General features: G+C 50.0%; 2 protein-coding genes across 2 annotated transcripts; one reads left to right on the forward strand and one right to left on the reverse strand.

Moving 5' to 3' along the window:
- The first annotated feature begins 16030 nt into the window (after positions 1–16030).
- LOC149362775 (uncharacterized) lies at positions 16031–20870 on the forward strand. The gene is made up of 3 exons (XM_089573208.1): positions 16031–17803; positions 18279–18969; positions 19878–20870. The coding sequence occupies exons 1-3, from the start codon at positions 17454–17456 to the stop codon at positions 20574–20576; spliced, it is 1740 nt and encodes a 579-aa protein (XP_089429334.1). The 5' UTR covers positions 16031–17453; the 3' UTR covers positions 20577–20870.
- An 818-nt stretch (positions 20871–21688) lies between these two features.
- Positions 21689–25797, reverse strand: LOC149362776 (uncharacterized). The gene is made up of 2 exons (XM_089573207.1): positions 25673–25797; positions 21689–24396 (listed from the first exon to the last, which is right to left on the reverse strand). Exons 1-2 carry the CDS (start codon positions 25736–25738, stop codon positions 22870–22872), a joined length of 1593 nt encoding a protein of 530 aa, XP_089429333.1. The 5' UTR covers positions 25739–25797; the 3' UTR covers positions 21689–22869.
- Between the last annotated feature and the right edge of the window lie 1840 nt (positions 25798–27637).

Below are 27637 nucleotides of genomic sequence, written 5' to 3' on the forward strand. Positions count from 1 at the left end.
GGAGTGTAAAACGTTGTCAACGCCAACGCCAATGAACTCAATGAACGCCGATGGCCTAAGGCTTCAGCGCCGCGTTTCTGGCAGAACCTTGTCAAAGCTTGCAGCCCACATCTCTCTCATCGCCCCCACGTACCCGTAAGCGCGATTCAGGCCTCCACTGACCCAGGGAGCAATTATGCGCACTTCCTTTCCTTAAAATGAGCGGAGTGTAAATTGTTGTAAACGCCAACGCCAATGAACTCAATGAACGCCGATGGCCTATGGCTTCAACGCCGCGTTTCTGGCACAACCTTGTCAAAGCCTGCAGCCCACATCTCTTTCATCACCCCGTACCCACAAGCACGATTCAGGCCTCCACTGACCCAGGGAGCCATTATGCGCACTTCCTTTCCTTAAAATGATCGGAGTGTAAAATGTTGTAAACGCCAACGCCAATGAACTCAATGAACGCCGATGGCCTATTGCTTCAGCGCCGCGTTTCTGGCACAACCTTGTCAAAGCCTGCAGCCCACATCTCTTTCATCGCTCCCACGTACCCATAAGCGCGATTCAGGCCTCCACTGACCCAGGGAGCCATTATGCGCACTTCCTTTTTTTATGCGCACTTCCTTTCCTTATAATGATCGGGGTGTAAAATGTCAGCGCCAACGCCAATAAACACAACGAACGCGGATGGCGTATGGCTTCAACGCCGCATTTCTGGCACAACGTTATCAATGCCAACGCATGCTGCGCACACCTGTTACTCCCGCCAGCTAGCTTGAAGCATGGTTGGGGTGTCCCCTGTTCCAAGAGGCCAGTTATGCGCCTTCCCTCTGGTTCAGGGTTCTATGGAGATGTGGACACCTTGCCCTCACCTCATGCTGCTATGTATATCCTGGCATAGCATACCTGGAGTAATTTCAGGCTCCTTCCCCAACTTACATATACTAAGCAAGATGTTCCCGACACAATACCGCGCCACATGCCCTTGGTGCGAAGCGAGGCCAACACTATACCACATAACATGGGAATGCGATAGAAACATATCGTTTCACAAACACGACACACCAAGTGCGGAGCAATGGGAGAGCCGGCTCACCAGCTGCGAGCTAGAGGGCCAAAGGGCACTCATAGCACACGCAAGCGAGGTGGCCAGACTCAGTGGAGCCCTGGACTAGGGGACCGCCCAAGGCTAAGGAGGCAACCTCAAGACTTGAAGACTTGAAGACTTGAAGACGACCTACACCGCAAGCTAAATCTTAGAAATCAATAAAGTTTCTACTCACTCACTCGACCACCTGGGCCTTTAACGGGCACTGACATCGCACAGCGCACGGGCACTTGTTGTGTTTCGCCTCCATTGAAATGATGCCGCCGCAGTCGGGTTCGAACCCGGGTACTCCCAGGTTGGTTTTGCATTAATTCTATGAAATACATCCGGATTAAAATACCGTGGGGAACACACGAAAGTATATATAGGGTTTCCGGGAAGGTAGGAATTTACAATTACCTCCTGAGAACTTACTTCGTTTGGTTAGGGATTTATGTGAGAGAGGCTATACATTAATCCTCCATTCTGGTAATGGTATGTGATATCATGATACATGACCATGCGCTCCCTCGCCGATCGCAGATGCGGGTCGCCCACTGCTCTGTCGACGAATCCCCGCCCAAATTTGTGGGCAGCAGTGTTTCCAGGATGAGAGGACTGTGCAGGGACCCATATGATCTGGATTGTCTGTTTTAGTGGTTTTGAGAGTCGTAGTTTTACACAGAGGGTGCTAGGTTACTCCACTGCCATTTTGATGACCCTTAAGCATGTTCTTTCTTAATGGACTCCACAGCCTCTGGGAAGCACGCATGATGGACTGCCGCAGTCAATGTGTTGTTTCTGCAAAAGACCCCTTCAGTAGGGTGATCGTTGATCTAATGGAAGTGTATGCCCACACCGAGTTAGAAGCAGAGTGATTCCAAGGGCATCGTGTTGATTTGCTAGCTTTTATCAAGACTTGACATAGTTTATGTGCATAGAAAATTGGATGGCTCCTATAAATATATTAAAAAAGCTACGATAGCGCAGCGCTTTCGTGCATTGGGCAGCGAAACTGATCTGTTCGATGCACCAACGCGCCGCGGTCACATTTATTCTATTTCTGCTGGTATAGCTGACATCAGAAGATTGGAAAACTGAATTCTGTGGCTCTAAAAAGTCGGAATGTTTGCGCTTGAAAACCCCGAAATTATGCGGCCGCTAGCGCAGGCGCTGGTTTTCAATATTTGTCCCCTATTTCAGTTCTTTCATTCCTTCTGTCCCGGCGAACGAATTCTTTGCTCACGGGTAAGGGTAGTAGCAGCAGAAACATTTATTGCTTAGATAAAAAATATAGAGGAAATCTTCAGAAGCGGCTAATGTCCTTATTTCAGGGCTCCAATGGCCATGGCTGTTTTTGTTTGTTTTTTTGCCTGTGACATCAGGTTACGCTGAATCATCAGGTTAGAGCTGGACAGAGCGGCCTCCCACTGCTCCTTTGTGTCTTCGTGTTTGCAGGCTGTGTGATTTTTCACCCCTACAGCCCAACCTTACATGGTGTGCTGTGGCTCTCTCGTCGTACCACGGGCATTGGTGTTTGCAGTGTTCGGAGAATATTATGCTGCAATTATGCAAATTTTGAAAGGAATTGGTTTAGAGTTGCCTCCAGTACCTAGCCTTTTGTGCTCTCAGCCCCTTTTTTTTTTGGGAGGCGGGGGGTATGGGGTAGGTGGCAGGAGATGAGGCATTGACCGAAAGTATTATACTCCGATGTAGCAGGCTGTAGCTATTGGTGTCGTGCCTCGATGACCGGCGTGAGTCCGTGTGCAGCCTGTTCGGTTTGCATGTCCTTGAGCTATGCTATCCACGACCTCGTGGCCTTCGAGTCCTGAGTGCGCTGGTATCCAGGTAATTTACTGTTTGAGCGATGGGTTAGTGGCGCTGCCGCAGTTCGTTAGTTTGTGCTGCCTCTTATATGCTCTTCCTGCTAAGGGGAGCCAACATGCCACCTGCGAGAATACCACCTACCGCGGTATTCTTCGTGGACGCGCCAACCGCTGCCTACACTTCTGCCTCTGAGGTGGCAACGTCAAGCTCCCTGTTGTCTTGTCCTAGTTACTCTTTTTGGCGCGAGGGGGGGGACATCCCCGTCTCCAATTGTATTTATTTTCCACTCTGGCAATCGCGCCACATCATCGACTAGGAAGGTGTGGGCTATGCCCTTCAGAGTGCGGTTGGATTCCGATTTCGATTTGGTGGGATAGATTAGCTTGCGTAGGATTGTTCAGGTCTTGGTCGTGCCTAATGTTCCCATAAGTGATTCACAGAACTGCAGCTAATTGTGTTGACCTAGTTCCACCCCGTTCGTTTGAGCCTCTTCTGTGAGATGTGCAATGCGCAAGCGTATTTGTCCGCTGAGTTTTTGTCTTCTCTATCTCCTGACTAGTTGCCGACGCTGGTGACAAAGATGCAGAAAATGTCTGTCTAATTTTGGTGATTCCGGCGCGCGTTCTACGCATTGTATGGCTGCTTCGTAGGCCTTCGTGCTGTTGCTCCATTCTACCATGGGTTGGATGGGGCCATCCGCCTGGGGTTGGAGTTGCCCGGAACTTGGTCCAGACTGTTATTCTGACTACTCCTAGATTCTTTATAAGCTTGGTTGTAGATAATGACGTACTGATGGTGCCGTGATCACTATTGAGTGTTCCCCAAGATTTAACCACGCAGCTTCCTTGACATTTTTTAGCATTTCCAGATCGGGGCATGTGTCTCGAGTCACACTGTTTCCTTCTCTTGTCGGATACACGTGGTTCGTGAAAAGCTCCTTACCGAGCGCATCTGTAGCGCTCATTATGTTTTCACCTCTGTGAGAGTAGCATTTTTATATCCATTCCCTTTAAGGTGAGTTGAAATCCTCTACTATTACAAGTTGGTTCACTTGGGCTTGTGTGTGGGCTGATGTGATGATGTTTGTGAATTCAACTGTTCTCAGCTTAGGTCGCTTGTATATATTATTGTTTATATTGTAACGTGGCGGCCAGCCGAAGAATGAGGCGTGGTGAACCATGAACAAGAGATGATTTTAATGGCCGCTGGCATAGCGCGAGCGCTCCGTCCCGCGCCACTGCTAGTGTCGTCTTCCTCGTAACGGTACCCGGGGCCGCCGGCGATGGTCCCGATCGTAAACAGAAGAGGACGTCGATGAAGGGATGGGCGAAACGGTGATGGGCTTCCAGGCTTGAAAGTGGCAAGGTGGTGAAGTGCTGGCCGCCACGGTGGATGAAATGATAGGCAGATGAGTCCCGGTCCACGAAGCATCCGGGCCGGAGGGTGCCAGGAGCTGACGGCCGAGGTCCTTGGACGCACCCGGACGGCAGGGGCAGGGGGGCGGTGTCTTCACGTGTGGGTCTTGGGTCTTCGGTCGGTCGGGTCTCGGGTCGGTCGGGTCTCGGGTCGGTCGGGTCTTGGGTCGGTCGGGTCTTGGGTCGTCGTGTCTTGTGGTCCGGGCGGGGGACGGGGCTGGGGTGAGCGGCGAGGTCGGTTCAGGTCGGGCGGGCTGGGGCATGGCCGGGCGGCGCGGACTAGGCAGTCACGACCGACGCCCACAGCAGGCGCAAGGCACCGCAGCTCCGGGACCAGGATGGCGATGAAGGGACCCCAGCACCTCACACCAAAAGTATAGTGGCGGCCAGCCGAAGAATGAGGCGTGGTGAACCATGAACAAGAGATGATTTAATGGCCGCTGGCCTAGCGCGAGCGCTCCGTCCCGCGCCACTGCCAGTATCGTCTTCCTCGTAACAATATTGTATATATATATTAACGGTGAAAGTGCTGCGCTATCCTTTGTTGCTTGGTACTACGTCGATGGTAAGATATTCGATGTCTGTGGCCGGAAGTGTGTGTTTTGCGGCTGCTATGCCATTTGCCACTGGTATTGCGATTCCTGGCATCTGAAGTTGTCGAATGATGTACTAGCCCGATAGGGTTGGTGCTTTGTTGATTCCTAATTCCTTAGACACATAACGTCTGGCTTGATCGATACATGTATAATATATTTCTTTAGGATGCCAAGGCTCCTCCTGACTGCTCTGCAGTTCCACTGCCGGACCTGTATGAGTCCCGAAGTCCCTGTTATAAGCTGCTGGGCCAAGTTAGCGCAGGAAAGAGGGTTTCAGTAGGCTAGGCTTATTGCCCGTCGAGCTCATATGGCTTTTGGCTGAAGGCGGGCCCTTCTTCGGAGAGCTGCCTTTGTTTTCTTAGTTGTGACTGTGTGGTGCTGATTTGCTTGTTGAGAACGGCATGCATTTTTCCCCATGCAATATTTGTCTATAGTGTCTATATTTCCCTTTATTAATATACACAGTTGAAACCAAAATCCTTTGTCTTCATTGCCATGAAATGTTCTCTGCAGAGAGGCATCAAGAACCTTAAACACAGTTCTTCCTTTAAGGTGCGACCCAGGTGTCCATCCGCTGTAAATTTGCTACACTGCATTTGTTTCTTTTATAACTATTAATCCCTATGTAGACGTGCGCACACTGGCTTCGGCAGAAGTATGAAGCTTCCGTCTTCAGCCCGGAGCGACGGCTCACTGGTTAAGGCCCTCTGCGACTTATCCCGACGACATGCGTTCAGTCCTATCTGCGCAGGACACGCTCCGATGAAGACAAATTACAAAAAACACCCGTCTGCAGTGTGTTTTCAGAGGACGTGAATGATACCCATGTGGTCGATATTATTCCGGAGACATCAGCTATAGCATCGGCTTCTCATTTTTTTATCCCCTTGTTTATCCCTTGCTATCCGGAGTGAGAGGGGTGTCCACAGAGATTGGGGCACTTATTGCGCTGAAGCCGTACCTGAAAAGCAGTCTTAATTCTCATGGCGCAACCCATACAACGAGCCTAGCGTCACCGATGCCGACTGGAGATACTGCCATCTTTGTTTTTCGCATTTCCGCAAAATAATGGCGTTAAGACTGGCAATTTTTGTCTATGAGACGCGTGGGTACAAAAGTAGCGAATTTAAAGGCCAGCGCGTTTGCAGAGAGCATCCCGAACAAACGGTAAAATTGGTAAATTCGTTTTTGAGGAAAGGAAATGGCGCAGTATCTGTCTCGCATATCTCGGCGGACACCTCAACCGCGCCGTAAGAGAATGGAGGAAAGCAGGAGTGGAAGAAGAAAGAGAGAAAGAGGTGCCGTAGTGGAGGTCTCCGGAATAATTTCGACCACCTGGGACTCTTGAACGTGCACTGACATCGCACAGCACACGGGCGCCTCTTGCGTTTCGCCTCCATCGAAACGCGGCCGCCGTGGTCGGGTTCGAACCCAGGTACTCCGGCTCGGTAGAGGAGCCCGTTACCACTGAGCTACCGCGGCGGGTCGAACAAACGCTCCGTTTTCAATTTGGCGCGTTTCCTTGAGCTGAGGCCTGTGCTGTACACACACAGTCTGAGAGTTTTTATGCGAAGCATATTACTAGAGCTACACTACAGCCCGTCGAACGCATCGGTGGAGCTACCATTGACCTTTAGCGTGACCACGTGACACCACGCGACAACATGACGTCACAGCAGAGGAGAGATGGGCTGCCGGCTCGCGCGGTCGGCCGCGGCGGTGGAGGCTCCACATCAGAGGCGCGGCGGCTGACCACGTGGCAACATGACGTCACAGCAGAGGAGAGATGGGCTGCCGGCTCGCGCGGTCGGCCTCGGCGGTGGAGGCTCCACATCAGAGGCGCTGTAGCTGACCACGTGACGCTACAGCAGCGGTATAAAGCTGAGCTTGCCTCGCTCTCCGGGCAGCGGGCGAGCGCGGCTTCGGCCGCATATCTGATTTTTTCAGCAGCGTCCGCTCCGGCGGACGCAGTTGTTGCTGCGACGCGCGTCTTTTCTTGCCTTTTTCTCTTTCCTCTGATCTCTTACCTCACCTCTATCTGCACGTGGCAGCGGTGGTGGCTTGGCTAGAGCCAGTAGCAGGCCCGTGCAATTTCCTTTTCATTCTTCTCTCAGTCACAACAACAACAACAACTCTCCGGGCACTTACGAGACGGCCAGGTGTTGGGATGCTGCCTAGAAGCAGGGCTGATTTGAATAGGGAATGGTGGTGGTGGTGGAATAACTAAGGGTGTTTCCAATGTACTTTCCATGGGTGCCAAGAATCCTGTTGTAGCCGGTGCTGGGGCGGCGGTTGTACACTCTGCATTGAATTCACCGATGATCCCGTATATAGCTGCCACGGCAATCCTTGCTAAACTTCTAGTGGTTGTATTAAAATGACCAAGTATTCAACCAAGGAAAGCCATGTATTACCAAGCCTAGCCATCAATATGCTTCGCATCTGACTAGGCTTAACCTTAGCTAAGCCTCAGCCATTTTTGTAAGCACTTCGTAGTGTATTAAGGCGGGAGCCTTTAATGTCTCATCGTTGTAAGCAGCAGTCGTCGACAGAAATGTCACGCTTTTCAATTGGTCGAAACGGTCGCGACGTCATAGTGCGCGAATTTTAAATGGGGCCAATTGTACTTTGGCTAGTAACCATGCAACCAATTGAAGGGATCGTGAAGTGATTCTCCAAGTAAGTGGGACTGAGCTTAGTTAATTGCTTAATTACCCAATTAGCCTAATCAAGCTTTCTAGCCAGGCCATATAAATAAATAAAACCGAGTAAGAAATTGGTCGAGCTCGGGAGTCGAACCCCGATCTTCGGCGTGAGAGACGAACATGCTATCCACTCCGCCATGCCAGCTCGACGGTTTGGAATGAACAAAGCCGCGGAATACGGTCTCTTCGCTCGCTCTCATCCTCCTCCCTTCCCTTCCGGCGATGTTTAGGTGTCCACCGAGAGATGACAGACAGATACATTCCCTTTTCTCAAAAACCAAAAGGCGTGGAACCGAATGGGCGATGGCGTTCTATGGGCTCCCTGGCAGCGTTGCAAGACGCTGTCGCGTTCCACACTCAGAGGCGAAGCTTAACATCTTAACCACACATCAGTGACCACACTTTAGGTGGTGGTGGTGGTGGTGGAACTTTATTTCCAGCGGATATAGAGGAGCGACCCGAAGTCACCCCCCACTTAAACGGCGGCCGCTATCCCTTGGGCAGCGGCGGCGTCTTCAGCCAGCTGGAGGAGCTTGATCTGTGTCCCCGGGTCGGGGCTGAGCAATAGAGCCTCCCAATGATCAGAGTCGGTAATGAAGCGACTCGCGGGTAGGGACTGCGGGCAGTTCCAGATCATATGATTTAGATCGGCTTTGGCATCACAAGTTTTGCATTTGTCTGAGTAGAGTCCATCCGAATAGAAGCTACACAATTGGGGATTTGGATAGGTTTTAGTTTGAAGTTTACGCCAGGCTTTGGCCTGTTGCTTGGAAAGCGTTTTATCTGCTGGGGGAAATCTGAGTCTTGCAAGCCTGTAGTGCTGCAGGATTTCTCTGTACGAAAACAACCTGTCCTTGCCGGAGTATAGGGCGGGTGGACTGCACGACCCAGCTCGGCGGGACAGTTCTCGAGCTAGGTTATGAGCCGCCTCATTACCAGCAAGGGAGGCATGAGCAGGCGTCCAGATTAGGCGAATGCGCCGCGTGGGCTGATAATTTAGCAGAATCCGTGCTGCTTGTGGAGAGATTCTTCCAAACGTGTAGTTACGTATTGCCAATTTTGAGTCGCTGACAATGGTTTCTGCCGAGGATCCCGCAATGGCTAGAGCAATGGCTGTTTCTTCACCAACATGTGTGTGCTGAGTGCGTATAGTGCCCCCAGTTATGAATGTACCACATTCCGTGGTGACCACAGCTACCATCTTGTCAGCCGAAGAATCTGCTGCATCAACATATACCACAGAGGTATCGTTAAGGAAACGTTTGCCTAATGATTTGGCTCTCTCTGCACGACGTTCAGCGTGGAAATCGGGGTGCATGTTTCGAGGTAGTGGAGGAATGACCAGAAGCTGGCGTATATGCTTGGGAAGGTCAGTTGTTGGTCCGCCTTGTCGTTCGTATGTTATGCCGAGTGTGGACAGAATGTGTCTGCCAGTTGGTGTGGCCGTTAGTCGTTCGTACTGCGAGACGGTTACCGCTTCAATAATCTCACTTGGGGTGTTATGAAGACCGAGACCTAAGACTTTCTCAGTCGCTGTGTGCATGGGTAGCCCAACTGCCTGTTTGACGCATTTTCTGATTATGGCTTCCACTTTCTCTTTTTCAGCTGACTTGAGATGTAGGTAAGGGCATACGTAAGCGATGCGGCTGATCACAAAAGCTTGTACTAAACGGAGAGTATTGCTTTCCCTCAATCCCGAGTGGCGGTTACTAATGCGGCGAATGAGTCGCATAATTTGCTGCGAGGTTCCCTGAAGCTTCTGAATTACGTCACCATTGAAGCCGTGTTCTTGTAGAATTAGGCCCAAGATTTTAATTTTGGGTACTCGAGGAATGGGGACTCCGCGAATACTGAGTTCGATGGCCGGCGGGGGTTGCGCAAGGGATCTGATTTTGCGGAATATGAGAAATTCAGATTTGGCTGGAGAGCACCGCAACCCCCTGGGGTCTACATAGTTCCCCACGATATCGATGGCACGCTGGAGTCTCTCTTCGATTTCGGCATCACTGCCCTCGGCGGTCCACAAGGTGATATCGTCAGCGTAGAGGCTGTGGTGGAGTTGCGGGATCTGCGCTAATTGGTGTGGAAGTTTCAACATTGCAACGTTGAAGAGAAAGGGTGACAGGACCGATCCCTGCGGGGTGCCCTTGTTGCCGAGGGGGAAGTCACGCGAGTGGAGACCTCCTACTTGAAAATGCGCCTTTCTACCTGTGAGAAAGTCGCGGATATAGTTGAAGGTGCGGGCTCCCACACCGAGTTCATGAAGGTTCTCCAAGATCGCATCATGTCTGACATTGTCAAAGGCCTTTTCCAGGTCGAGTCCAAGAATTATTCTGGTGTCCCGCGTTTTTGCCTCAATAATGTGATGTTTGAGCTGAAGCATTACATCCTGCGTAGAAAGTTTTGGTCGAAAGCCAATCATGGTTGGGGGGTACAGCTCGTTCTCCTCCATAAACCTGTTTAGGCGGGTATGAACAACGTGCTCCATGAGCTTACCTACACAAGACGTGAGCGAAATTGGCCTGAGGGTCTCAAGGCTGAGTGCCTCCCCGGGTTTTGGAATGAGAATGATCTCTGCCGTTTTCCATATTTGTGGGATTGAGCCCTCCGACCAGCATTTCTGCATATACTCAGTTAGTGATTGTAGCGACTGTTCATCTAGGTTGCGGAGGATCTTGTTGGATACTGCATCTGGGCCAGAGGCGGATTTACAGTTTAGCCTGGCAATCTCTGCCCTAACCTCATCCACAGTAATCGGGGAGTCGAGCTGCGTGTTTTCCGGACCAGCATAATCTGTGAAGGCTTGGATAGGAGCATTGCCAATATATCTGTCTTTAAGTTCAAGGAAAAGGTCCTCTGGTGTGCCTGCGTATGCATGCACAAGCTTTTGCAGGTTCTGCCTCTGGGTGGTTTTGCTACCTGCAGGGTCAAGTAGATGACGGAGCAAGTTCCAAGTCTTAGGTAAAAAAAGTGCCCCCCCCCCCCCCCCCCCCTGAATTCTGACGGCTGTCCACCGACGAGATATGTGAGACAGTTACTGCGTAATTCCCTTTCCTGAAATACAATTTTCATTTTCTTCATTACGGGCCCTCTTTGTCTTCTTTCACTCCCACTTCCTGCCTTCCTCTACGGTGCGGTTCAGGTGTCCACCGAGATGACAGAATTACTGCGCCATTTCCTTTCCTCAAAAAGCGTTGCGTTCAAAGGGCAAGGTATCGCGCCGAACGGGTGGTGGCGTTCCGTGGACTCCCTGGCAGCACTACAACACGCTGTCGCGTTCCACTCCTAAAGGCGAATCTTAAGCGTCAATAATTAGCGGTTAATTAGTATTCATGCATTGCTCAGTAATTAACCATTAATTAGTGATTTGTCATCAGTTAGTAATTAGTCCTCAATTATATGTGGCGCCACCGGTGCCACAGAAGCAGCGAAAGTGGTGCGGAAAACGCTTTCGCCTCTACGCACTTTAGACAGTCAAAGTGCCCTGCAAAAATGCGCCGCGGTACGGCTCCGGGACGGGACCACATAACAGTGAACCTGTTGGCGAACCTACCGGACTCAGCCTACCTTCATTTATTAGAATACATCAACCAGATCTGGGACGGGCGTCCACTCCCTCCCGAGTGGAGAACGTCACTTGTGACGTTTATCCCTAAAATAGGTAAGGCCGTGAATACGGACAACCTGAGGCCCATATCACTGACCTCATGTGCGGGCAAGCTTATGGAGACGATGGTACGGGATCGCCTCTCTCCATACCTGGAGAGTAAGGGCTTCTTTGCAGTCACCATGTTCGGGTTTCGCCCTCACATGTCTGCACAGGATGTCGTTCTCCAGCTGCACAGGGATGTAATACGACCCACAACTATGCAACACAATGACAAAGCCATCCTCGCCCTTGATCTGAAAGGGGCTTTCGACAATGTGAAACACGGAAGCATCCTGGCCAACTTGAGTTCTACCGATTGTGGGGCTAGGACCTACGCGTATGTAAGAGATTTCTTGTCTAATCGCCAGGCCTTTCTTCGGATTGAGGGCGAGGAATACGGCCCTTACATGATGGGAACACGGGGTACCCCTCAGGGAGCAGTGTTATCACCGCTCCTGTTCAACATTGCTATGATGTGCCTCCCAAGCCAATTGGCCCGGGTGGAAGGCATTCAACACGCGTTATATGCAGATGATATTACAATTTGGACCACTCAGGGGCGCCTTGGGGACATGGAGGAACGCCTTCAGCAGGCTGCTTCCATAGTCGATGCGTATGCTAATGACTGTGGGCTCCAATGTGCTCCAGCGAAATCAGAGCTTCTGCATGTCAGAGCGAACCCAAAGGATAGGACAGCAATACACATCTCTTTGTCAGGAGGTCCTATTAGAGAGGTGGAGGAGCTCCGTATTCTGGGCCTTTTCATTCACCAGAGACTCAGACCGGACTCCACTATTGCGAAACTCAAGAGAGTAGGCGAACAGGTAGGGCGCATGATCCGCCGCGTTTCCAACAAGCGGGGTGGTCTGCGGGGCAGGGACGCGCTTCGGCTCGTCTATGCCTTCGTGACTAGCCGGATCCTCTACGCCGTGCCATATCTCCGCACTACTAAGCAAGACGAGGCGCGAATAGACGCCATCATCCGCAAGGCAACTAAGCGAGCCCTGGATCTCCCGGTGGCTACCTCTAATGCCAAACTCAAGGCATTGGGGGTGCTAAACTCCTACCAGGAGCTGCGGGAGGCCCACCTCGTGAACCAATACACGCGGCTCACGCAGACGGCTCCTGGGCGCCGCCTGCTAAACCGTTTACACATCCAACACGACTGCACTCCAGAGGAGGCGGAGCGTATCCCAGTACTATGGCGCCATATGCTCTGGGTCTCCCCGCTCCCCCGTAACATGGACACCGACATGCATGAAAACAGACGACAAGCGCGGGCTCGGGCTCTTGAGAGACAACACGGCTCCCGACCCGGTGTATATTATGTAGACGTAGCAGGGCCATCGCCCACGGGATTTTACTCGGCCGCTGTCGTTCACCAGGAAATGCACGTTGATGGACTCTCCTTTCGAGCCCCGAATTCAATGCGGGCCGAGGAAGTAGCGACAGCGCTTGCTGCCGCCCACGCCAATTCGAGAATAATCATCACGGACTCCCGAAAAGCATGTGAACATTACTTGGCAAGGGAGATCTCCCCCTTAGCTGCTTGTATTCTACGACGGACTGCCACTGATCCAAAATCCAAACGAATCATTTGGGCTCCTGGCCACCAGGGCTTACGAGGTAATGAGGCCGCTGACGCGGCTGCCCGAGCGCTTACTCACCGGGCTCCTCCTCCAAGCTCTTCTGGCTCGGAGACTAACCAGCCGCTGCTGCGATTCAGGGAAATATTAACACATTATAGCGACAACCACCGCCTTTTCCCGGCCCCTGCAAAAGGGCTGAGTAAGACGGAGGAGCGAACTTTAAGGCGCCTGCAGACAGGTACTCTACTCTGTCCTGCAATAATAAAACATTACGATCCTAACACGGATGGGCGATGCCCACACTGTGGGGAGACCTGTGATATCTTCCACATGGTGTGGGCATGTACTCAAAATCCCCACCTCCCCCCTTCCCCTACCCCTTCCAGAGAGGCATGGGAGACTGCCCTCCTCAACTGCTCCTCGCTTGAGTCCCAAAGGGCTCTGGTGAAACGGGCGAGAGACGGGGCCTCGTCGTGCGGTGTCCCGGACTAGGGACGCCGACCATGTAGCGGGGCCACTCTGTGGCTCCCAAACTCTTTTTTCACAAAATAAAAGTTTTCACCACCACCCTGAATTTTGCAACTGCAAATCCAAACAGAATTGCAGGAAGACTGGTCGAAGTAGGAGGCAGTGGCTGCATAAATAAGTTGGTTATGCAGTCGCCGGTGAGCGCCCATCCCACCCAAAAGAGACGAGAGTGCGCGAGCCACAGTTGAATGGCATTAAACCGGCGCAAAAGCAGCTGTGCCTAACAAGCCTTACTATGAGAAGGGGTAATCGTGGGTGGCTATCAAGAGGTGTTAAAGGGATGCAAACTTGTGGATAATAAAAGTCGAAGAAGACGAGTCCACCATATGCTCAATGGCGCTGGCGCCATTCACACCATCTGGGTGTTTCTTTAGCCTGACACCCTAAAGCAACGACGCACCGCACCATATGATGAACGCGCGCGTTCGCACCGGGAGTCAGACGTGCTGCTCGTCGGCTCCGGCGATTTTCAGCCGGAGCAGCGGAAGTTTCCGCCTGACCCTAGCAAGGTCATCCCCAACGTGCACCGAAAGCTGTCGGGAACATCTGGACACCAGTTTTTTCCAAGGTGGGCCCGGTTAAACCCCTTTTTCGGGCAACACATGGCCCGATCGGGCCGGTGGCGCGGCTAGGCCTAACGGCCGAACCGGTACCCGGCACATCGGGGCCTCTGGCCACTGACGCCAGTATGGCTGCTGCGCAAATCTCCTGCCGAGGCTACGACCCCGAAAACATGCACTGGACAACGTTTAACCCAGCGGCAACCGAAGGCCCAGTTTCGGCAACGGTTACCCCAGCGGCAACCGGAGGCCCAGATTCGGCAAGATTTCGCAGCGCCGCGTTGAACGCCGCAGTGCTGCGCCGAGCCCAAGACCAAGCCTTAAAGCCGGCGTCCGTAGACGCGGCCGGCGTTCACGCCGGAAACCAGCAGTCACCCGCCCCGCGCGCGGCGGGCCGCAGTCGGCGACTGCTCACGAAGTGGAAACCGCCTGTTATTCCCAAGCCTGGTCCAGGCGACTACGTCGTCGTCATCAAGCCCCGGACCCGCGTCTCGTTGTACGAGACTTTCCAGGAGACCGGCTACAGCCGGGCGTTCAAGGCTCTCCTGGGCACGCAACCCGTAACAGACCTTACCATAATACCGGTAAGAGACCAAAACCTCATTATTGTTCAAACTGCGAAACCTGAGCTAGCCGACCGTATCATCGGCGAATTTGAACTTAATGCACCCAACGGGAGGGTCCCCCTTGTGGGGCACCTGCGCCAAGACGGCAAGGACGTCTGCTACGGCGTCTTTACCGTCCGTAACTCTGAAACTACGGACTCGCTCCGTACTAGGCTCCAATGGCGCTACGGCACCATCGTGGAAGTGCGTAAATTTGGGACATCCAACAAAATCGAGACTGACTTTCGCCGGAACAGAGAAGCCACGTTTCGTGCACTACGACTCGGAGCTTGTACAAGGTAGGCCTTACGAGCGAACCATTCCAGCCTGCCGACATTGCGGTGTGGTCGGCCACCACGTGGACGCCTGCCCCGGCCAGAGGCTGGACCGGTGTGGCCTGTGCGGACAGCAGGCTCTACTCATTGAGGGGGTGCGGGCCCCTCACCAGTGCAACCCAAAGTGTTCAGTGTGCGGCGGGGCCCATGCCACGGGGGGCTCTGCGTGTACGGCTAAATATCGCGCTATCCAGCCCCCGCATGCCGAGCGCGGGCGTAAATCGAAGCGGAACCGACGCAAGCGTGGCAAGCGTCGCCCGGACAAGCTGAAGGCCAAGGCTGCCGACCAAGCCATGGACCAGCCTGTGAATTCCTCTACCGGGAGCCAGGGAAAACCTCCAGCTGCGCCACCGCCGCCTCAAGCCGGTGCAGCGAAGCCCCTCGGACCTCCCCAGAACGGCGGCTCCAAGACGTGGGCAAACGTTGTTAAGCAACACTCCCAGGTGCGCGGCGCGGGCAGGGCAGCTTCTCCCTTCCCTCCCCCTTCCCAATCCCAACCACGGACAATCTCTGCCGAACAAAAAAAAATATCTGCTCTCCGCGAGCAGGTTGCAAATTTTCAAAAGTGCCTCGCAATAGCGGAGGCCCGCCAAAATTCCCCCAGCCACACCTCTGCCTCACCCACAGCAGAGGCAATGGAAAGCGACGCAACACCTTCAGGACAGGCTGCACATGCCCTCACGGCACTCGAGGCGAGAGTGAGCGCGCTCGAAACTCAAGTTAACAACAGAATATCCGCATTGGAAACGCAAATCAATGCCGCACGTACGGCGGCACTCAACAAAATTAGCCACCTTGCGGCATCTATCCCAAACCACATAACCGCTCAGTTCGCTCAACTCACCCGCGCTCCCAAGCGCGCTGGCCCGCTCAAAACCTTCGCAGGCCGGCAGCTCAAAGCGTCTAGACGTCGAATCGCCGGAGAAGAAGAAGAGGTCCCCTGTGCCATCCCCATTCAGCCCGAGGACATCATCATCATCAGTATAGAGAACGCTCCTCTCTTTGGAGCCACTGGCTCTCAAGCCTCCTCTCTCCTAACTCACAACTCTACCCTTGATCATGGCGGGCGCCCCTAGATATAGGAAGCATCCGCGAAGCAATTCGATCCCTATTCAAATTGTACAGTGGAACTGTCGCGGATTCAAGGCACGCACAAAGCGAGCCGATCTACGCCTTTTCCTTACAACTTTCCCAGAATTACCTGCTGTGGTGGCCCTTCAGGAGCAAGAAATGGCGCCACCCTTGCCAGTTACACGGTGTACCAGCAGGATGCGCAGAGCTGCCTCTGCGTACATAAAAATTACACGGCCTCCCAGGTTGACCTCGATCTTAGCGTTAATTTCTTCTATGTAATGGTGACGATCCTACCTCTACGCAAACAGGACCCCCCATTGCACATACTCAACATTTACTGTCCCCCAAAGCTACCAAATGTTACATTCGCAGATGTCTTCAGCCGAGCTTTGAAGGTCGCGAATCGTGATCCCCTCATAATCGTTGGGGACTTTAATGCTCCCAGCACCTTATGGGGGTACACACGTGAAGATAAACGCGGACGCAAGTTGGCGGAGCTTGTTTCCACACTGGGCCTTACTCTTCACACGGATCCCGCACAACCCACTCGTATAGGTAACTACGTTACACGCGATACGTGTCCGGACCTCACCTTTACGAAAAATATTCGCTATGCAGATTGGAGGAACACCGAGGAATCCCTCGGCAGCGACCACTGGATAATTACCACTACAATCCATACCAAGCCACTCACAAGACCACAGGCCAATGCAAAACTACCCGACTGGGCAAAATTTAGGAGCAGCTACACCAATCCTCAATCGATAATGGACCAAGGATACTCAACGTGGTCCCAATACCTAGTATCCCAGTTGAAATCAGTCGAACAAAATGTTCAACTCTCAGAGGCGAGCCCGGCGGTGGATAACCACCTCCTCCACCTCTGGGAGGTACGACACAGCCTAGTCCGCCGCTGGCGTCGTCAAAAACACAATCGGAAACTCAAAATTCCCATCGCGGATATCACCCAACAGGCGGCACAATACGCGGCCCAACTCGCCGACTCCAATAGACGATATGCGAAACTGCTAAGGAGTCTGGCAACAATGCACATGCCGCCATCTTTGCTCGGTCGAGGTGATGCAGGGAGAGCTTGCAGACTGCGCTTCTTACGCTTTCTTACACATACAGAGGTCGCCAAAGTTACCAGATGAGCAAGGCAGCGCGTGAATTTGTATGCTGTCAGAGATATGTGACAGTGACTCGAGCAACTAAGCGTGTTTTCGGTGGGGTTACTTCTGGCGCGGTCCAGCTCTCGCGTCGTCTGCTTGATCGTGCGTCGTCTGCTGCGCGTCGTCGGCTCGTCGTCGGCTCGTCGTCTGCTACGCGTGCATGGCATTTACGCCAATAAATGCTATAGGCACGAGCGAAACCTGTTAGCTATGGCTTCAAAATAGCGACAGGAGCACAATCAGTCTCATCGCATAAAAAAAACGGTAGTCAGAAAGAATAAAGTGGTCATAGCCCACATTAGACTACACAAAATTTTTGCCTTGGAATGCCTGTGTATTCTTTAAAAAGGCGCATTGCGCATGCGTGCAAAGTTCCCGCGCTCCGGCGCGCAAAGTTCCCGCGCTCCGACGAGCAAAGTTCTCGCGCTCCTGCGTGCACAGTAAAGGTAATCGGCACTGTGCGGTTCACAATGGACCAGCTTCGTCGCTTCCCAAATTGCGACCATCCTGCGTGGACGAAGGACCTGAAAGTGGTGCCTTTAATTTCTGAAGAAACGCTGAAATCGTTCTGTGACAACAAGCTGCCGTCGGCCCGGCAAGAAAAGAAATCGTACTGCTTTGCAGTCGAGGCATACTGCTTGCCGTCATCCCTCAGGACCAATGGCTGCGATTCTGGGTAAGCATAAACATTTCCGCAGGCATGACTGTAGCGTAAAATAGCTGATAGACCGCTGAAGCTCTTATCACTTAGATATATGCCCAGATAACTTTCAGCATGATATGTTTGATATTCTTCAGGTGCCGATGCAGTGCAAACATTATCATAATGATGCAGGATCTTGACGTCATTATTTTGATATGCTCGCGAAGCTTTCGGAGATTTCGTTGAAGTTGAAACAAGCCCCTTGAACTGAGTGGCCCATGCTGTATGTAGTTGGCCAATCGCAGAATAAGTCACTGCTAAATGTATTTCAAAAAATGCTTCCAAAAAGCTAGTTAAAGGTGCTTTCTCAATGTTGCCAAAGATTTAGCTGGCGATTCCTCGTTTTTTGATTTAGTTAGTAATCATATGCACAGAGCAAAACCTCCAGTCACTTTAATATTAATTTTGGGTACACTTTTACGGCAATGCCTTTTTGTTATCCTTGCAGCCTTGGCCTCACCTATGTACGGTGCACTTGCTTCCGGAGCCAGAAAAAAGCTGGTCAAGCCTACAATGTTTTCCTTACATTTCAAAGCGGAAGTGAAGTGCCTGCTGACACTGCTTGCGAATGTCCTGCAGGAAGCAGTGGAGCTTGCAGCCATATATTGGGAGCTTTACGTCTTCTGATTCTTTTAAAAGAGCAGGGCTTCACAGAGGCTCCACCACAACTTGCTTGTACTGAACTTCCACAACGATGGAGACGCCCAAGACAACAGGGCATTAAACCAGCCAGTGTTTTAGACGTAGACTGGCGGAGCCCACGTGAGGGTGGCCTGTCCCTGCCAGTGCCAGCACGTATCTTTGATGCACGTCGAAAGATTAAAGAGGAAGCTGAGCAGGTGGCAGCAATACAAGGCCTGGGAAGCAAGCTGGGAAGTCTCTCCAACAGCCCTTTTGCAGCTGTTCTCCTCGCAGTGAAGACACCTTTGAAAGAGACCAAGATGGGTGCAGCACCACATGGCTCACCGATGACATACCAGCAAGCCAAGAAGTGCCATGGGTTCAAAACATGGGTATCCAACACGATAACTCCAGGAGGAGGTGCCATTTGTCCTGTCCCCAAACTACTACTTTTTGCTGGTGCTTCTGAGGACACATTGTGTGATGCGTTCACTCCTGAAGAGCACCATATACTGACAGTAAGTTTATGAATGGCTAATTTTGCTTTTTAATTCTTCCAATATTTTGTGAGGTTTACGGGTAACCATCACTTAAAATTCAAAAGTTCTCATTGCTGCCTATAATACACCTTATGTCAGTGTGCATGCCCGGTAATAGCCGTCCAGTAATGCAGCAAAGTTCTAAAGCATATCCTTCAGGGGTGAAAGTAAAGCAGCTGCGAAATGGGAATGTGACTTCGCGAGGAACATCTGTGACATGTCTATGCAACTGCTGAAAAAATGAAGCCAGAGGTAATTTACTAAAAGAAGGGTAAGAGCTAGGAGGATACGCTGTCCAGAAAGACGCATCTCCCCCTTGAAAGGTACTTGAGAAACAGGAAAGGTAACAGCTAGCGTAATGGTAACATACCTAGTGCACGGCTATACACATGTGTCGGTATTAGTATTGTGCATTAATGAGAAGATGATGAATAAAAGCCTGTTGTCAGGAATGCCGAGCAAGAGTTCAAGTGGCTCCAAAAGTGTTTTACGGCAGCATTTGCGTTATGCAGTCATGTTCTTGAACTATAGTTGTGACAAAGTGGTGATGCTTGGATGTAAAAACACTCAGTATATTGCACGTTGACCTAAAATGCAGGAGTTTAGTGTAAGAAATGCTTTGGCAGGTGCTGAATTCATTCAAGCCAAGACAGCAGGGTTTACGGGAGAGGCTTTTGTCCCGCAGTGAGCATAGTTAGGCTGATGATGTTTGATACATTCATTAGAGGCAGTGTTGGCTACAGTTGGCACTTTGTAGCAGTGCAAAGCCAGAAGAAATTACAAGACCTGTTGAAGTTTCCAGAGAATGCAGGGTGCTAACAATGTGAACAGGACGGATTGACAGCTGAGTCGTGCAAAAAATTCTTCAAATGTTTCTTTTATCTCAGGAGCTCCAGTTATCTGCTGAAGAAGCACGGCAAATGGAGGCCAACACAAGGCAACAGTCACTCAGCAAGGAATGGCACTCTGCCCGGAAACACCGACTGACAGCTTCCTCATTTGGCAAAGTAGTGAAGCGAAAAGAATGGACCGAGAAGGGTCTACAAAATCTTTTCCAACCAAAGGACCTTTCAAGAGTGCGTGCGATTCAGTATGGCATGAAAAATGAGTCAGTTGCATCAGAACGGTATGCAATGGTTATGAAAAGTATGGGACACAATGTGCTGCTGCAGCACTGTGGCCTCATCATTGACCCGAGCACGCCATGGTTGGGTGCCAGTCCCGACAGACTTGTGTTTGACCCGGAAGAAATGAGTTACGGTGTCTTAGAGATAAAGTGTCCCTATTCTCTGAAAGACAGTGATGCTAGTGTTGTGGCCACCAAGAGCTTCTTTCTTACGTTAGAGAATGAAGTCCCACGTCTCAAAAGGGACGATGAATATTATTATCAGGTGCTAGGACAGATGGCCCTGACAGGGTGTCTGTGGGCTGATTTTGTAACTTATTCTGAGAACTGGATAGCAGTCGAGCGGATTCGTTTCAATAAGGAGGAGTGGGAAAATGTTAAGGCGACCTTGGACAACTTCTTTTTCACAACTGCACTGCCTTACTTTGCCAAACAGCAGACCTCAGCCACTACAGTTTAGCCATGTGATGAACCACTGCCTAAATGGATGAGGCCTGTTGATAACACTACCATCTTTTAGGCCGTAAATCTGTTGTCTGCATTTTTTAGTACAAGAAGAATAACTTCACAACTTTTTGCTTTGAATTTGTTGCGTTTATGCAGTGTGCATTTATGAGTGCGTATTATTTATATTTGTTTTGAACAGATTCATCAGCAACATTACACAGCTAGTTGTCCTGCACAGAGCCATTATGCTGGTTGGTTGGTTTAAGGGGTTTAACGTCCCAAAGCGACTCAGGCTATGAGAGACGCCGTAGTGGAGGGCTCCAGAAATGTCGACCACCTGGGGTTCTTTAACGTGCACTGACATCGCACAGTACACGGGCCTCTAGAGTTCCGCCTCCAAAGAAAGTCAACCGCCGCAGCCGGTTGAACCCAAGTCTTTCGGGTCAGCAGCCGAGCACCATAACCACTGAGAAACCGCGGCTATAGTAGGCATGCGTTAATTATGATGACCAGATGTACCGTTTCAGCCAGAGTTATGTAGCAGAAAAAAATATTCACCATGCAAATGTGGACAATATTTTGTTGCATTGATGCAGTATAAGCAGAATGCCTATAGGTATGATACGTCGCTTTCTTAATGGCAGTTGGTGCCAAGCTCATTTTGTTTTAAGTACATGTTGCTGACCGTAGCAATTTTATTTTCTGTTTTGGCAATACGTCAGTTTGCAGGGCCCATTCATATAGCTTGCCATGGTGGTTGCAATAGCTATTGCAAAAAGCAGGCAAAAGCTCGGCATTAGCTCACTCTTGTAAAAAGGCAATAAGAGTGTGCTCAAGAAGCAAAGAGTTTGTTTGTTTGAACCGTGAACATATGTGGAACTTCACAGCATGATATGTACAAATATATACCACTTCATGTGTGTTTTTGCAAAGTCTTAAGCAATGTTCCTGTTGGTATTGGTTATGCAGCTATGGTTGTCTGCTTTTGCCACTTGTTCAAAAATAAAAATTATCTGCCAGTGGAGGTAGTGCTTGCTTGAATTTTCTTTTGGAAAAGTAAAATACGGCAACATTTTCCTCACGGTCACGAAACACGTTAGACATGAGACAAACCAACGCTGCATGCAGAATGTAAAACTCATTTCTTTTTTTAATAACGACACCAACTTTCATCTCCACTGCACTCCAGAATGACCATAATTTTACAAAATATGGCAGCACGTGTCCATATGCCTGGCCATGGGCACATGACAGTACTTGAACTTATTGTCAAGTAACTTGAACTTGTCGAACAACACATAAAGGACTTGCAACACTATGAAGGCAATCCAAAACGTCTCACTCAGCACTTCAAATTATGACCAGAATTATGACCAGAAAGGCGGTAACTACAGATGCGTGAACATACAACAGAGGTCACTGCAAACAACAGACTAGTAGGCTGCCATTCTTTCCCTGCACAAAAAAATTCTTTGCCTAATACAAGCTTGGAAGAACAAGATACATACATAGATACATAGAAATTTCCCAGCCCACATCGGCACTCCATGTGTGATGGCAAGCAAGCACGCACAGCAGGAAATTGAAACTTATCCACATCCTGCTTTCAAGTATTTAATGCAAATGCTGAAGTAGTAATTCTTGATGCAACATGCCGTATTTACTCACACAATAAAAGATGCCCTTTTTTCCCCAAACATCGGAAAAAATTCGAGGTGCGACATTTTTGCTTCGTATTGCCACCTGGTGTTTTCAGGTTGCACATGAAAGTGACTGCATAAAGTGAATGGAATAAATAATGCCTCCAGTATGAATCTTCAGTAGTAAAAAAAAGATACACTCCTCAGCATGGCTTTCATGAGAGAGATTAGTCAACTTTTTCTTAAGCCTGCATATATAACTCATGGAGTGACTCATGATGCTGTGTGAGAGAACTAGACTTCATTTTAACAATATTCTAAGCACTCAGCATGAGGCCGAACCCCAACAAGTTCCTACATCCTTAATATGACAGACCGAACAGCTGGCCTGACGTGGTTTCTTCTGCTTGTTGCATCCTTCGCAATAACATTCTTTTTGGCTGCTGGAAGAGATATAGTAGTCTTTACATTGAGCAGAAGGCACACCATGCATTTGTGTACTTGTTTTGGCATTAAAAAAAAAGGCACTAGCTAGGATTCACTATAACCAGCAGACAGGGCATCAGAAGAATTATGCGAGGGGAAAGAATCTGTGATTTTTTTTGACAGCCAAAAAAATGATATGTTCCTATGCGACCGCATCCATGATGTGAATAAATGCGGTTTTCAGTCGCTATCATTATTGATGACTGTGCTGTCACTGGCTGCAGCACTCCTTAGAGGACTCTGAAAATTCGTTAGGATTGTACATACAGTCCAAATCTGATTAATTACGGGAGCCAGTGTGAGTGGAATGGGCCGATCGAAAATGTGAAATGACTTGATTCTCCTTATTCTTCGTTCCACATGTATCCTCAAAGAGTCAATCTCCTTTGTTTCTGTCACTGCTTTTTCTGAAAGCTTATTCTTGCAAAGAAATGGCGGGCTGTTCAGCTGCACATTTATGTTCTTAAGGAGGTCTTCAATCAAGAACCCTTTGTCTGCCATGACCGTATCATTTGAATCAAAGCTAAGGTCAATGAAACCACTTCGAATGACAGCCTCTCTATCTGAAATTGAGCCTGTGAAGAGCTCTGAAACAAAGCTAACCAAGCCATTCGGTGAAATTCCTATGAGGCCCTTAAATGTGTTTGAAGATTTGTAGACTGAATACGAACTTGACTGGAGAGCAAGTGAAGATGGAACTTCACACCTGATTTCAGTGGCATCCAGAATTACCCTAGTTGTTTTGTACTGTTCAAGAAATGCTTGAGGCATGGTTGAATCTACAACATCTCTCGGGGCCCACAGTGGCAATGTAGACAGTTTAGTGTACATGAAGTTGAGCCATGATGTGCATATTCGGGACACTGTACACTGTGCAATGGAGAACCTGTGGGCTAGATCATGCTCAAAAAGGCCAAGACGAAGCCTTACAAGCACCAAAAACAGCTCATTTTCTGTTGATAGCTTTCTCTTTCGACCAAAAGTTGCTTTTTCACTACCTATACCCTCAGCCCGCAACACATTACAACCATCCTCACCAGGGTCCAAAAACTCCATCAATGCTGTGAAATGTTCATAATTTGGAAGTCCTGTATATGCTAGAAAGCTTTCATCATTGTGCTTGAAACGCTCTATGCAGAATCTTGCAGTCTTTTCTTTTTCCTCTTCTAGAAGAGCAGTGATGCAGTCATTATTCTTTTGCAATCTGTAGAGCTCTTTCTTGAGAGTGTCACATGTGCAGGTGAGAGTAGCTAACTGAGCACATTGCTGGTCAACTAAACATTTAAGGCGTTCTAGTTCTGCCTTTAGGAAGGAATCCTGTTGAACAGGTGTATCGTCTGAAGAGGTTGTTTCAGATGCATGTTGTGACATATCTTGCTCTTCGCTTTCAGTTTCTGAAGAAAACCCTACAGCAGCTGCTGTGCAGGCTTGAGGCTGCTCAGGCCTTGCGTGCAGATGCGTAGCCCGCTGCTTTGGTGGCTTCCGAAACTTTTGTCGTCTTCCAAAGTCGAACAAAGAGGGCACAGCTTCATCTCTGAGCAAGTTGAGGCCACTTGCTACAGCAGGAATAAAGTCGGATGGCTTGAAGTGCTTTGAGCACACTGCTGTGTGCTTCGTAACTTTGAAGTATGGTCCTTCATCACGCTTAATGGCTATTATCCACTTCTTGAACACAGTTGTATCCCGTGGGAATTTATGGTAAGAAATCTGAAAAAGATGACAAAAAGGCAATATTTTTTTTGCGCGAATTCTACTACAAATTGTGTTAATCAATGAAAAGTTAAATAAATCAGCTTTCTTCATGTCATCTGCTGCAGCAATGGACAACTCGAATCGTGGACAACTTTTCTATGGGCCAAAACCTTTTCAATGCGTTTAGGCCTTATTAGTATGGAAACTCGCTATCCAGACAGTGGACAAGGTGAAAATGAGCTAAATGCGATCCATGCACATTACTTATTGCTTATGGAGTATGGGAACGAAATCTTGACTGCACCCAACAAATTTTCTATTCGTGAATTTTGAGTGCACACATAAGCAAACAGCAGTGTGAAAGTGCAAATATCTTATAGTGACTGCCCTTTTTCTCAATTTACACTGCCAAGGCGCTTAGTGGGGACACCACCAATAACTCATATTGGCCAGGAATGGCTGTGAAAAAAAAAAAAACTGTAGCACTGATTTCTAACTGCAGTGCAATATTTCATGTACGTGGGATCATGCATGCATGCAGAACATTAATTGCACACGGAGCTCCCAAAGTTTTGTTTAATTTCCATTATACCCTTCATCATTTTTCAGTTTTTGTTTATTCTTTTTGGTCACGACTGATCACGATCGAATGACCCTCATTACAGTTTTTCCCGGGAACCCAAGTAAGCGCGACGAAGCTCTATGAATTAGCTGAGAAGCCGAGCGTTCTGATTTAGTTTACGACATGAGATTCTTCAACACGCATAGCCCGCGGTCTTTTTTTTGCGCCGTGGAAATGCTGCGCTGAGGCCGAGATACCGCGCCCCGCGTACTTGAGCCCAGCAGCCGAAAGCCATGCAATGCACTTCGCAGCGCTGCGGATGCAATCATGTGCGCATGGTAACGATTGTGCTATCGCGGCACTTAGCGAACTTCTTCTAAAAATACTAAAGCAATATGGTTTGCAACAAAATAAATTGATAATAAAAAGCAATTCACTAGCGCGCACACCACGGTTCGAGGACACACCAAAGCTCGAGCGAAGCTGAAGCGTTGTGCGCACGGCTACAATTTAAACTTAAAAACAATTACGGCTCCTTCTGCACATACAGCAAAGCTTTAATTCTGCAGCCTAATTTGAAAAGGAATCACTGGCGAAGTGAAAACTGAGGGCAGAAAAGAAAAGCTAGAAAGGGGGTTGCTACGCTCCGCTCATATGACGATACCCCGCAACACTTCCGTGAGTGCTCGCAGTAATATACACAAAAAACGACTTAAATGTGATACATACCTTGTTGCCATGAGCATCGAGGTATCCTCGTTGCGTGCACAGAGGAACACAACAGTGCATAGGCATTTCACTATTCGGATGAAGTGAGGACGCCCGTACACGCTCGTGTTTGCCCAGTGTATCGGGCTGTGTTTTCGCTTCCCTTTACCGAGCAATCATGGCGGACGTAGTTCTCAGGCGCGCAAGAGATGGCGCTGTGCATTTCGCATATCGTCTATTGGGTGCACCGATGCAACACTGCAGCTCGCCAAATGTCGAGTCGAAGTACGTGGCGCCTCTTCCGCGCCCTTATTGATTCGGCACAAACCCGTACTGAGACACAAAAACAGCTTCAAAGGGCTATACATAACTTCACTGGAGACACGGCCAAACTGGCCGATGCGCTCCGCGACAAATATTTGAGTATACACCAGGATCCCCGTGGTCAGGCGTACTCGTATGCAGGTTCCGAGAACGCGGATTTGGATCAACCGTTCCAGCTCCATGACCTAAAAGCGGCCCTGGCTAAAATGAAGCGAGGTACAGCACCAGGCCGGGACAAGGTGACGGTAAAGCTTATTGTCGACCTCCCAGATCCCGCCTACGAAACTCTCCTCGATTACTTCAACACTATCTGGAATGGAGGCACACCACTCGCCATAGATTGGAAAACGGCACTAGCAACTTTCATTCCCAAGCCAGGTAAAGCCATTAATACCGACAACCTCCGGCCCATCTCCATCACTTCGTGTGTGGGGAAGCTGATGGAGACTATGGTCCGCGACAGATTGTCGGCTTTCCTGGAACAGCAAAACATTTTCGCAGACACCATGTACGGTTTCCGCCCACACCGGTCCGCACAAGATGTCCTGTTGCAACTTCACAAGGAGATTCTCGACCCCGTCGAGCACCCCAGCAATGATAAAGTAGTCGTCGCACTTGACCTGCGGGGGGCTTTCGACAATGTGACCCACGAGATCATCCTATCCCACTTGTCGCAAACAGACTGTGGGCGCAATACTTTCAATTATATCAAACAATTCCTTACAGATCGGCAATCCTATATCCTGCTGCAAGACGCAGAATATGGCCCATATCAACTTGGCACACGAGGGACCCCACAGGGAGCTGTCCTCTCGCCATTACTATTTAATCTGGCCATGATGAAGCTCCCTACCCAGCTGGCAGAGGTCGCGGGTGTGCAGCACGCTCTGTATGCGGACGACATCACCCTCTGGGCAACACAACAATCGGTTGGAGACATCAAGACCAACCTGCAACAAGCGGCAGCTATTGTGGACGAATACGCTCGTCGCTGTGGTCTTGAATGCTCCCCGAGCAAATCTGAATTTGTGCACATACGCCCCAACTCAAAGCGCACAACCAAAATTGCCCTTTCCCTACTTAGCGGACCGATACCTGAACAGGAGGAGATCCGTGTACTGGGGCTTTTCATTCATCATAGGCGCAAGATAGACACTACCCTAAACAAGCTACGTAAGGTGGGGGACCAGGTGGGTCGGATGCTCCGCCGGGTGTCCAATAAAAGGGGGGGACTACGATGCAAAGATGCCCTGCAGCTGGCCAATGCATTCGTGACCAGCCGGATTTTATATTCGGCTCCCTACCTCCACCTACGCAAATGCGATGAGAATGCCTTAGAAGTAATTCTCCGCAAGATTTATAAAAGAGCGCTCGACCTCCCCATAACGACGTCCAACAAGCGTCTCCTCGGTCTGGGGATGACCAACACCTTTGGGGAGTTACGAGAAGCTCATCTTAACAATCAATACTTGCGCCTAAGCAAAACACCTGCGGGGAGCCGCCTTCTGACCCGCTTACACATATCCTACGCAACACATACAGAAGAACGGGTCCGCATCCCTGAAGTCTGGCGCCTTGCACTCCAGGTGCGACCCCTTCCGAAGAACATGACTGCAGACACCCATGATGGTCGCCGTCTCGCGCGGGCGGAGGCTATTTCTC

The sequence above is a fragment of the Amblyomma mixtum genome, chromosome 2 (assembly GCF_055824585.1).
Source record: "Amblyomma mixtum isolate Tamu chromosome 2, ASM5582458v1, whole genome shotgun sequence".
NCBI classification, from domain to species: Eukaryota; Metazoa; Arthropoda; class Arachnida; order Ixodida; family Ixodidae; genus Amblyomma; species Amblyomma mixtum.

Bases quoted from the DNA above. Each gene is read 5' to 3' on its own strand.
- LOC149362775 (XM_089573208.1), top strand. From the start codon at position 17,454: ATGCCTGTGTATTCTTTAAAAAGGCGCATTGCGCATGCGTGCAAAGTT. The intron at 17,804-18,278 runs GTAAGCATAAAC...TTATCCTTGCAG, and splicing joins ACCAATGGCTGCGATTCTGG to CCTTGGCCTCACCTATGTAC. The intron at 18,970-19,877 runs GTAAGTTTATGA...CTTTTATCTCAG, and splicing joins AAGAGCACCATATACTGACA to GAGCTCCAGTTATCTGCTGA.
- LOC149362776 (XM_089573207.1), bottom strand. From the start codon at position 25,738: ATGCCTATGCACTGTTGTGTTCCTCTGTGCACGCAACGAGGATACCTC. The intron at 24,397-25,672 runs GTATGTATCACA...CATCTTTTTCAG, and splicing joins TCGATGCTCATGGCAACAAG to ATTTCTTACCATAAATTCCC.